This window comes from Cryptomeria japonica, chromosome 7 (assembly GCF_030272615.1).
Source record: "Cryptomeria japonica chromosome 7, Sugi_1.0, whole genome shotgun sequence".
Classification (NCBI taxonomy): Eukaryota; Viridiplantae; Streptophyta; class Pinopsida; order Cupressales; family Cupressaceae; genus Cryptomeria; species Cryptomeria japonica.
The window spans coordinates 691,084,353-691,093,988 of record NC_081411.1 but is presented as its reverse complement, the minus strand read 5'-3'; the positions used below and the strand labels follow the sequence as shown (position 1 = coordinate 691,093,988).

Sequence of the window (9,636 nt, the reverse complement as noted above, 5' to 3'; positions counted from 1 at the left end):
TTTGTTTATTTACCTTCAATTACAAAAGAATAAAAAGTCATTGTGGATTTTGAGGAAGCCGAGGAAAGGAAAGGACATCGTTAGTGTGTAACTTTGAAGGTACACAACAATTCACATATTCTCCACCCGACTCTTTCCTACCGGTGCCCCTAGTGAACTAGGTTGTATTAAGTTTCAAAAATTAATAAACTTATGGCTTTGACCTTTTACTGATAAAAAAAGAAGATCTTTGGATACAAGCACGACCTGTAAATGGAGCTGTAGGATATATTTGTAAAATTATCAATAAACCAAGAAGTTCTCCACCTAAACCAACATATGCAATGGTTAAATTTGACCATTATTCAAGAATACCATTTGATAAGCATTATCCAAATACAATTCCAATAACAACAATACAAATGCATAAAATACTTCAATTACCATTAAGATTAAGATTGGCATGGGCATTAACAATACATAAATCTCAAGGGTTGACACTATCAAAAGTCGCAATTGATATAGGACCACGAGAAAGAACATGATTAACATTTGTGGCAATGTCTTGTGTAAAGTCTTTGGAAAGTCTCAAAATAATGCCAACATTCTCATTTGATCGTTATGAAAAAATGAAATAAGGTAGACAACTTGCAAAGTGAAAGACTGAAGAAAATAGATTAAAATATTAGAAGATAATTGATGTAATATATCTTTCTTCAAATAATATGAAATAAATTACATTAATAAATGTGTGATTTTCAACCATGATAATAATTTCTAACATCCTCGCTTCTTCATTTGTATTTTTTACAAAACTATTTACACATGCACATGATATGTTAAAAATAGGAGACACAAATGTTACCATTTTTTAGCCTCTACAACTAGCAGTAATTATTCAAAAAATTTAAGAGTCTTTTAGAGAGATTTGTTTTATATATTTTTTTAAAAAAATTGTACTTATTTTAAATAGTTGTTAAGTAAATGACAAATATGAATACTTATTTTTATTAATAAGAAAAAAAAAAACAATTATACTATTTGAAGAGAAATATTAAAGTGAAAGGTAAAAAATATATAATTATATTTTTACAACAAATCTATAATCTCAATTCTTATTTTATCAAAATTTATGTATAATTTCTATATTATCTACATTTTTTTTAAAGTTCCTATAACTCAGAGTAAACTAGTTCATCAAGGAATAACTACTTGTAGTAAAAGTTTGAAAAAACAAAAACATTCGAGCTACTCCTGTGCTGGATTACCCTTCACATAACTAAAAATAATAAAAATGGCCATTAGGGCTAGGGAAACCCACGACCTGAATAGTGGAAGCAGCTCTGGAATGGAGTGAAAATGCCTTGGGCTCTCTGCAGATTCACGTAAGTGTAAAAATCCTTACTTAAGCAGAAGGAAGAAATCGAATGTGGTCAGCTCTTCATGGGGATGTCAAGGCATTCGCTATAAATCATATTTCTTTTAAGTTTTTTTCTCTATGCCTTGTTTTTTTGAGATGAAAGGAAATGCAGTTGCATATTTGATCAATATCAGAAGCAGAAACGGTAAGAAAGCAGCCTAAACAAATGGTTACAATTATGTGCATTGTGGACGAAATAAAGAACAAATCAGATGAGGGGAATACAGAGGCCGTATTCAGTTCTTTTGCATTTTTTCCCCGGATGGAAGGCCGACTTTCTAGATCTGAGAATTGGGCATACATTTATGGGTACTACAGAGGAAGGACAAGGGAGTATCTGGATAAATTTTTTCTGTGGAAACATTCGAAATGGCTATTTACGGTGTAGGGATGGCAATGGTAGGTTATTTTCAAAAGAGAGTTCACAGAAAGATGCGGAATCCTTGTCTGTCGGGGAAAGTGAGGAAGTGATTTCGTCTCAGCATGGAGATGTTAAGGAAGATGGTGGACATTTGGGAAAGAGAAAGGGTTTTAGATCTTCGGGAAAGAAGTTAGAAATTTTGAATGAAATTCATGATATCCTGAAGACGGGTTCCCAAGCAGACAAGCTTCTTTATCAAATGGGTTCTTCAATTTCTGCAGAAATTGCATATATGGTGATGAAGAGTGAGAAAGATGTTAAGATGATTTTCAGGTTTTTTTTGTGGGCTATGCAGAAACAATCCTTGATTAGTTTTCGAGGTTTGCAGAATTTGATGATTGAGATATTGAAAGAAAGTAGGGAATTTGAGGTCGCTTGGGATTTACTTAGAGAAGTGAGGAGAGAAGGAAAAATGACCAATGCTGCTTCTTTTAATGTTCTGATATCGGCATATGGAAAGGTGGGTATGGTGGAGAAAGCAATAGAATCATTTGTTGTAATGGAGGAGGAGTTTTCCTGCAGGCCTGACATTTTCACCTGGAATACCATGTTGGATATTCTTGTCAATGACCAAATGATTGAGATAGCTTGGGCTCTCTACCATAGGATGCTGACAACAGATTGCTCGCCAGACACGACAACTCTTAACATCCTTATTAGATGTCTCTGTAAAGCGGGCAAGACTCAGGAGGCCCTTGAGTTATATGATGAAATGACTGCGAGGGGAATCGTTGCTAATATGACGACTTACGGAATTATAATAAAGAGTCTTTGCCAGGCTGGGAAAATAAATATGGCCACCCAGCTGTTAGCTTCAATGAAAGCAAACAATTGCTCTCCAGGGATTGTTATATATAATATCATTATCGATGGCTTGTGTAAAAATGGCCAAGTAGATCAGGCTTTTGAGCTTCTTAATATTATCAAGGAAATGAATGTTTCCCCGTGTGAATATACCTACACTTCTCTGATTCACGGGCTTTTCAGAGCCGGAAGGTTTGATGAGGCCTGCAAGTATTATAAAGACTTATTTGAGGCCCAGACTCCAAATCTGGTATTATATACAGTAATGATTGATGCATACTGTGAAGCTGGCAGAGTTGTTGATGCTTTTCACATTTTTAATGAGATGATCAGAACAAGATGTTTGCCTGATACTGTCTGTTACAACACACTGATAAAGGGCCTTTGTAAGGTTGGCCTTGTAGATGAGGCCAGATCTGTTAAATCAGAAATGTTGCAGAAAGGCTATCTTTTAGATGTTGTTACATATACCACTCTGATTTATGGATTGTGTGAGACAGGTCTTGTAGACGAAGCTCATGACATGTTTGATAAGATGCCAAAAACTGGATGTTTTCCAAATGTTTTCACCTACAACACATTGATTGATGGCCTCTTTAAAGTTGGTGAAGTGACAAAGGCATGCATACTATTTTACCAAATGGAGTTGGGAAACAGCCCGACTTTCTTTCTAAGTATTGCTCAAGGCAGCAAACATTTTGGAGATAGTGCTGACCTCCAAGCTTTAGCTGATGGGCGGTGTGGTACTGGTCGTATCCTTGAGGCTTATAAGCTTCATAAAAGGTTATTGGAAAGTGGTGCTGTGCCAGATGTCATTACTTACAATACAATGATCAATGGCCTATGCAAGATAGGTAAAATTGATGGAGCCTTAAAATTTTTTAAAGCAATGCATGTCAGGGGTTACGTCCCAGACTTATTCACCTACAATACAATCATCAATGGTCTTTGTTTGGTCAATAGAGAGAATGATGCCTTTACAGTGTTTCATCAGATGGCAGAAAAAGGATGCAGTCCCGATTCTGTAACCATCAAGACACTTATGACATCATTATGCCAGGAAGGGCAGGAAGGTAAAGTAGTACAAGCTTTTAACCTCTGGATTAGTTATATCTCTAAGAGATATGGTATAAATAATCGAGACTCAGACATGATTCAGATTCTTTCTTATCAAGGAAATTTCAAAGAAGCTTTTAGAACTGTGTTGCAGATAGATGCAAGTCAAAGTAATGCAGATTCTGGAGCATACTGTATTCTGATCATCGGTCTCTGCAGAGGTGGTAGACTAGATGATGCCTTGACACTCTTTGCTATTATTCAAGAAAATAAACTTGACGTTACAGCACTTACATATGTATTTCTTATTACTGGTCTTTGCAATGAGGGCAAATCAACCAGAGCTTTAGAACTCTTCACCAATTCAGTGAAGAGGGGTATTTTTTTTAATTTAAACCCTGATGTGTGCGACAGACTTTTTAGAGGCACATAAACTTATAAATGAAATGAGATATGCTTTTTAATAGAAATTAGGAGCTGAGCTCTTTTGGGCCTAGGCTGTGCTTGCTTACAGTCTGATGCAAAATTCTGGTCTACCAATTTTTAAACACATTCAAAGATGCAGCAATTGTATGTCAGGAGTCCTGCCAGACTGCATTTCAATCAAACAGCTACCAAATTCAGTAAGTTCTTTTCTCCCTTTATTCAGCTGTTCAGTTATCAGGCTATTTTTTGTTGATAATTTAATAAAGAATTGAATTTCAGGATCTGAGATAAAAAGGAACTGTTTTAATTCTTGTAATGAATATGGCAGATTAAGTCCTTCCTAGGTATGTTCAAAAGCGATAACTTCTGTTTCTCTTTCTTTTCACTTTCTGACTTACACTTAGACTGAGGTACACCACATCAAATATAACTATTGAAGTATACTGTTATATCACTATGCATACTACATTTTATCTGCACTTGGGATAAGTCTGAGTTATTGATTTGGCATTTGTATTTTAGACTCACTTTTCCTTCCAGGCGGTTTAATGAAGAGCTTTTCCCTTCATCTGATAGGGAGAACATTAGGAGTGATATTTCAAGTTGACACATTCCAAAATTTGGTGTTGAGAACAGTCTTATTGATTGGATAGAATGTTCTTGAGGATACGAGTGAATCTAATCTGTGAACAGTTTGTTGACATTTTTTGTGGCATATAACATTTGGACATGTCAGTTTGTAATTGGGATATTGGATGCAAAGTTTGGAGATGGACATGACTACTTTGTTTTAGTTGGCTTACAAGCATATATGCTTTACAAGATCTAAGCAATTGAGTCCAGAAATCTGAACGTGTCTTCTTGACAGGTCCCAAAAGCTTAGTATTTTGTAGAGTTTGTGATTGTTGTGAACTTTCATGATTTATGGTTCAAAAACTTGGTGTTTACTGCATTTGAGCATTGGGGCTTTGTTGATTGGATTGTTGACAATGGTGATAATCATGACTGCTCTATAAGTATGATGTCCTCGTATAAACAAATGAAGTCATTCATTTCAGTAGTGTAAAGCATAGTTGAAAAACTTGGACTCGGCAATGACTTGGCTGGCCCAAAAATTTTAAAAATTTGGAACTCGCCAAAAAACTCAGGAAAAAATCGGCAATAACTCGGCAAATTTATTGAACATTTTAAAATACAATTTTTTAAAAATATTCTTAAAAAACACACATATTACTAAATTTGCTGAGCATATGAATAATTTCCATCATATTTAAAATCAAAACTAGAGTTTAGTTCTGGTCTCCACTCCTAGACCCCCTCATTGTATTCAAATTTGTTATATGATAAGAGATCCCAATAATTATTTGAATTTGGATGAGTTTTTCAAGGAAAAATCGCAATTTTTGGCATATACTCTTTTCAAGCAAAAATCGCCACAAGTTTTACAAAAACTTGTCAGTGAGTGAATCCCCTGGCTAATTGGTTCGTGAGTACTTGCGAGTTTTGCAAGTTTTTCATCTATGGTGTAAAGAGTGAATGTTTACTCATTAACAATTCATACCTTTAGCAAAATCACTGACTGTAACTTGGAAAAAGTTGTAGTGATTAGTCTATCTCAGAGAGTTCATGGGATTCTTCATGTTGGGATACTTTCATAATATAGTAATGTTTGATACTCATTGTTAGATGATTGGAGAGTATCGGACTTCTCTTGTGTTTAGCTATGATGAGATCTTTGGATTCCATGTCGATATCTGCGACATGACTGGATTACCATCTAACTTAGAGACTGAGATGTTTTGCTAGGAAGAATAGGTCCAGATTGTATCAGGAACTTTGTGCTACAAGAGTTTGGTAATGGCTAACATCTTCCCTATAGTAGATGCTTGTATTCAATGCATGATGCCTTCTATAACAGCAAATTCTCTCTAGGCATATGTTTGCAAAGCTATGCATATGAACTTTGGGCAGTAACGATTCAATAAGGTGGATTTTTGTGTATTAGCACTATAATTCATACGAGTACCTTGTAATCTTGTTTGCATGACATGTTGCCTCTGATGTGGCATCCCTCCAATGATGCCATGCATTCCAAATGTTGATTAAAACTGAAGGTCATATATAAGTTTGGATTTTCTTAATGAGTAACTATTAAACTTGTTCTTGCTTGTCTAAGCTTGCAATAGACATACAAATAAATGGCTCAGCTCTGGCTCCCATATGACGAGTCTGAAGATGATTGACATGTACATGCTATATACTTGCGAAGCTAGACATATCGAGACTTACTTGGATAAGATAATTGTCTAATCTTTCCTTTTGATGTGGGAATTTAAAAGTTTGAATTTCATGATTGATAAGATTTCTATTGCTTTAGCACCGATTACAGAAATTTGATATCACCCTTTTGTTTATAGGTGGTCTGTGGGTGGGTTAGGAAAGTCAATGCAGTTGTGAATGCATATATCAAGATTACTGTAATGGCTGGATATTGATGTATAGGTAAGCCTAGGTGGTAGCTGAGATTAAATGCTGGCATGACCAAATTTTGTAGTGTGAACCAAGCTCATGGATGAGCAAGAATCAAATCTTAGAGACATGCAGCAGCTATCCATAGATAAATGCAAGACTTATCCCTCAGTGTGAGTTTATTGTTGCCAGGCTGCTGTACACAATTGGGGCATGTTTTTCATTCTTTTGGTCAAAATTCAATTTTAGTGCAGATTGCCCTTGCATCTACTTGAAAATCCGATTTGATTTTGTGCTGCATGATGGAGAGCATTTTTGGTAGGTTTCATCCCTAGAAGCAAGCATTTATTGTTAATGCCATTTTTGTTTTGCAGCATTTCTATCTAAATGATATTTTAAAAGATTTATATGGAAATATAACGTATAAGATTTAACTTTAATGCAGTCTGAAAGAAGGAAAGCTGAATGTATGACTCTTTTCAATCTTTGACATTTGTTAGATACCTGCTAGTAGTGAATAGGGTTTTGAAATGGTTTTGAAACTTGCATTTGCCCTAAAACAATCCAGGTATTCAAAATAAGTCTGCTTGATATCAAGAAATTTATTTGAAAATTGTTGTGAAAGGTGTTGTGACGTTCTCACACATCACTCCATTGCAAATGGGGACCCCCACTTTTTGCTTGTTAGCGTAGTTGTTTTAGTTTAGTCGTCTAGCTTGGCAATAATTCCGAGCTTTTAACCTTTTGCTTGTGAGGAGATGCAAGGCCTTTGATTGTCAGGATGTGATCAAGTCAGCATTTCCATGTCTTGGACTGGGAGGAACAAACAACCTTTAGCTTCCTTGAGTAAGGCAATAAATGGCTAAGTCAAGGCATGCATTCTGCGATGGATGCTTGGGGTGATTGAATAATCCTCAAGCAAATCTGTATCTCAATAGAGGATTGAATAATTCAAGGATAAGGTCTTCCAAAGGCAAAATCGACATCTTTACGAGACAAAGTGTGGACAAAATGCTCAAAGCAGGTTGGAGGTGAAGTGATTAATCAGCCTTTGAGCTTCGCAAATCCATGACTTCAAGGGGAATTGATCAATCTTTCAAGGAACAAGTGAAGCATATGATTTGGGTTATTTACTACTTAGAACGGCTATGAGAAGGAAAGATCAAGTCACCCTTGTGTTGACTTGTATTTTGTACACTATCAAACACAGAATAAAATACCTAAAGGTACCTTATCCTCTCTTGAGTAAAGCCTCTGATTGCTGAAGATATCGCGAAAAAGGATCAATCAGGATGACTTCAAGGTTCTTGTATGTAGGGTCTCTACGTGTGGATAAGCTCTTTGTGGTATGATGTGATTTGCTGGAATCACAAGGGGACTTACATTTGATGCCTGAACTTCTGATTTGCTTTGAATATTGCTGGAACACAGGATTTTACTAACTTTGACTTGAAAAAAGGAAAAAAGATGAGGGCGAAGAGAGGATCTAATCCTAATACTAAGAATGTAGGAGCAATGATTGATCTTTGATGAAACTCTAACTAGGTCTTGTTTTGACATCGCAGGACCATCTCCACAAGGCTAGTGCGATCTTCGAAGGGAAGCTTTATGATGTTCAAATCATCACTGCAGGCATAGACACCATCAGGTTGATGCATATCAATGAAGAAGCGACAATTGAAGTTAGGCTTAAGCTGAATGATTCCAGTTGACTACGCAAGGCAAGTCTGCAATCAACAAACTGCTAGTAGTATGGATGTACGAATTCCACCATCAATCAAGCACATTTCTTCCACTCATCTAATAACATGAAATCAAATACGAGAAGTATAAAGACCATGCAAATTGTTGAATCGACCCATAAATTTCACCATTTCTTTAATGAAGTTACAAGTCTTTTACAACAACATCTTGGCAACAATCTTTGCCTTCTCTCTCTACTATACTCTAGTTACTATTCTATTTCTATCTTCTAACTATTTTCAACTCTCTAACTATTATCTAACTATTGCTAATTCTCTCTAATCCGCCTTTACAAATGAAATGCCAGGGCTTATATAGTGCCCACAATACAATTCGATGGCCTAGATCAATTCGAGATCAATGGCCAAGATTCAACAATGAAAACCCTAATTAGGGTTTGTTACAACCATTACATAACATTTAATGCTTGACCAATGAAATAATTGTATTGCTTGGACACATGTCCTCTCTAGAAAATTCCACCAATGGATAGCTGGGGTAGGTACATCGGAGTTTGTGCCACCTTCCATGAGTTAGGTACATTGAATTTGGACATGCTGAGGTGGACCACACTGATTGGAGAAGTGATGACTAGGATGCCACCTCGTCTGACACTTGTAACTTGGTAAATATTCAACTTGGTGTTGTTGAGAAGCTAGCTTTAATTAATTCATCTGGAACTATCTGCTTCTTCAACGAACCCTTGTTCTAACTTCTTGTGTCCTTGATGTGCAGGATGACTATTGTACCTCGCCTTGGAATGCTGGATTGGAAGAGGTCGCCCTTGATGACGTTAGTCCAAAGAAGGTCGTCCTTGTCGATGCTAGGCTGGAGGAGGTCGCCCTTGTCCTTGCTAGGCTGGATCGAAGAAGGTCGTCCTTGTCCTTGCTTGATCGTCCTTGATCTGGCTTGATTTTCCAACTCCGGGATCTCCATTTGATGCCTACATAACATTTCAAAATTAGTAATATATCTTGAAATCTAAAAATTAAACTTTAAAAGGAAGATTCAAGATTTTAATTAGGAAACTTCATGATAAATCTTGAGTTATCATTTCCTAATTTAGGATTTTCAAAGCAAAATTTAAATCTTCAAAAATGGTGCCAAGGTGATTACGCCATACCTCCACTTGGGAATTAATTCTAAAAATGATGTAAAAATAGATGAATTTTGCTAGGCAAAATGTAGATCAAAGCTCTCCCTTGGATAAAATTGCGCCTCCATTAGCTAGCTTCTTCAAGATCTGGAAATTCGCCTTCAAATGTAGCAAGAAATTCGCCTCTCCCATAGCCTTCAATATGAATTTCGCCCTTCTTAG

At 36.1% G+C, this 9,636-nt stretch overlaps 1 protein-coding gene across 5 annotated transcripts in view; it reads left to right on the top strand.

Annotated features, from left to right (window-relative positions):
* The first annotated feature begins 1,191 nt into the window (after positions 1 to 1,191).
* Positions 1,192 to 9,636, top strand: part of LOC131078482 (pentatricopeptide repeat-containing protein At1g79540) — a 49,753-nt gene continuing 41,308 nt past the window's right edge. For 3 of the 5 annotated variants that reach the window (XR_009358371.1, XR_009113790.2, XR_009113791.2), the window contains exon 1: positions 1,193 to 4,303. Coding sequence is in view for 2 of the 5 variants with exons in the window: in XM_058016188.2 (XP_057872171.2) it covers positions 1,612 to 3,697; positions 3,835 to 3,854 (2,106 nt within the window). In the remaining 3 variants the exon portion in view is untranslated. Of the gene's footprint in view, positions 4,304 to 9,636 lie in introns of those variants that run through there. The other 2 variants (XM_058016189.2, XM_058016188.2) reach the window with 2 other exon arrangements.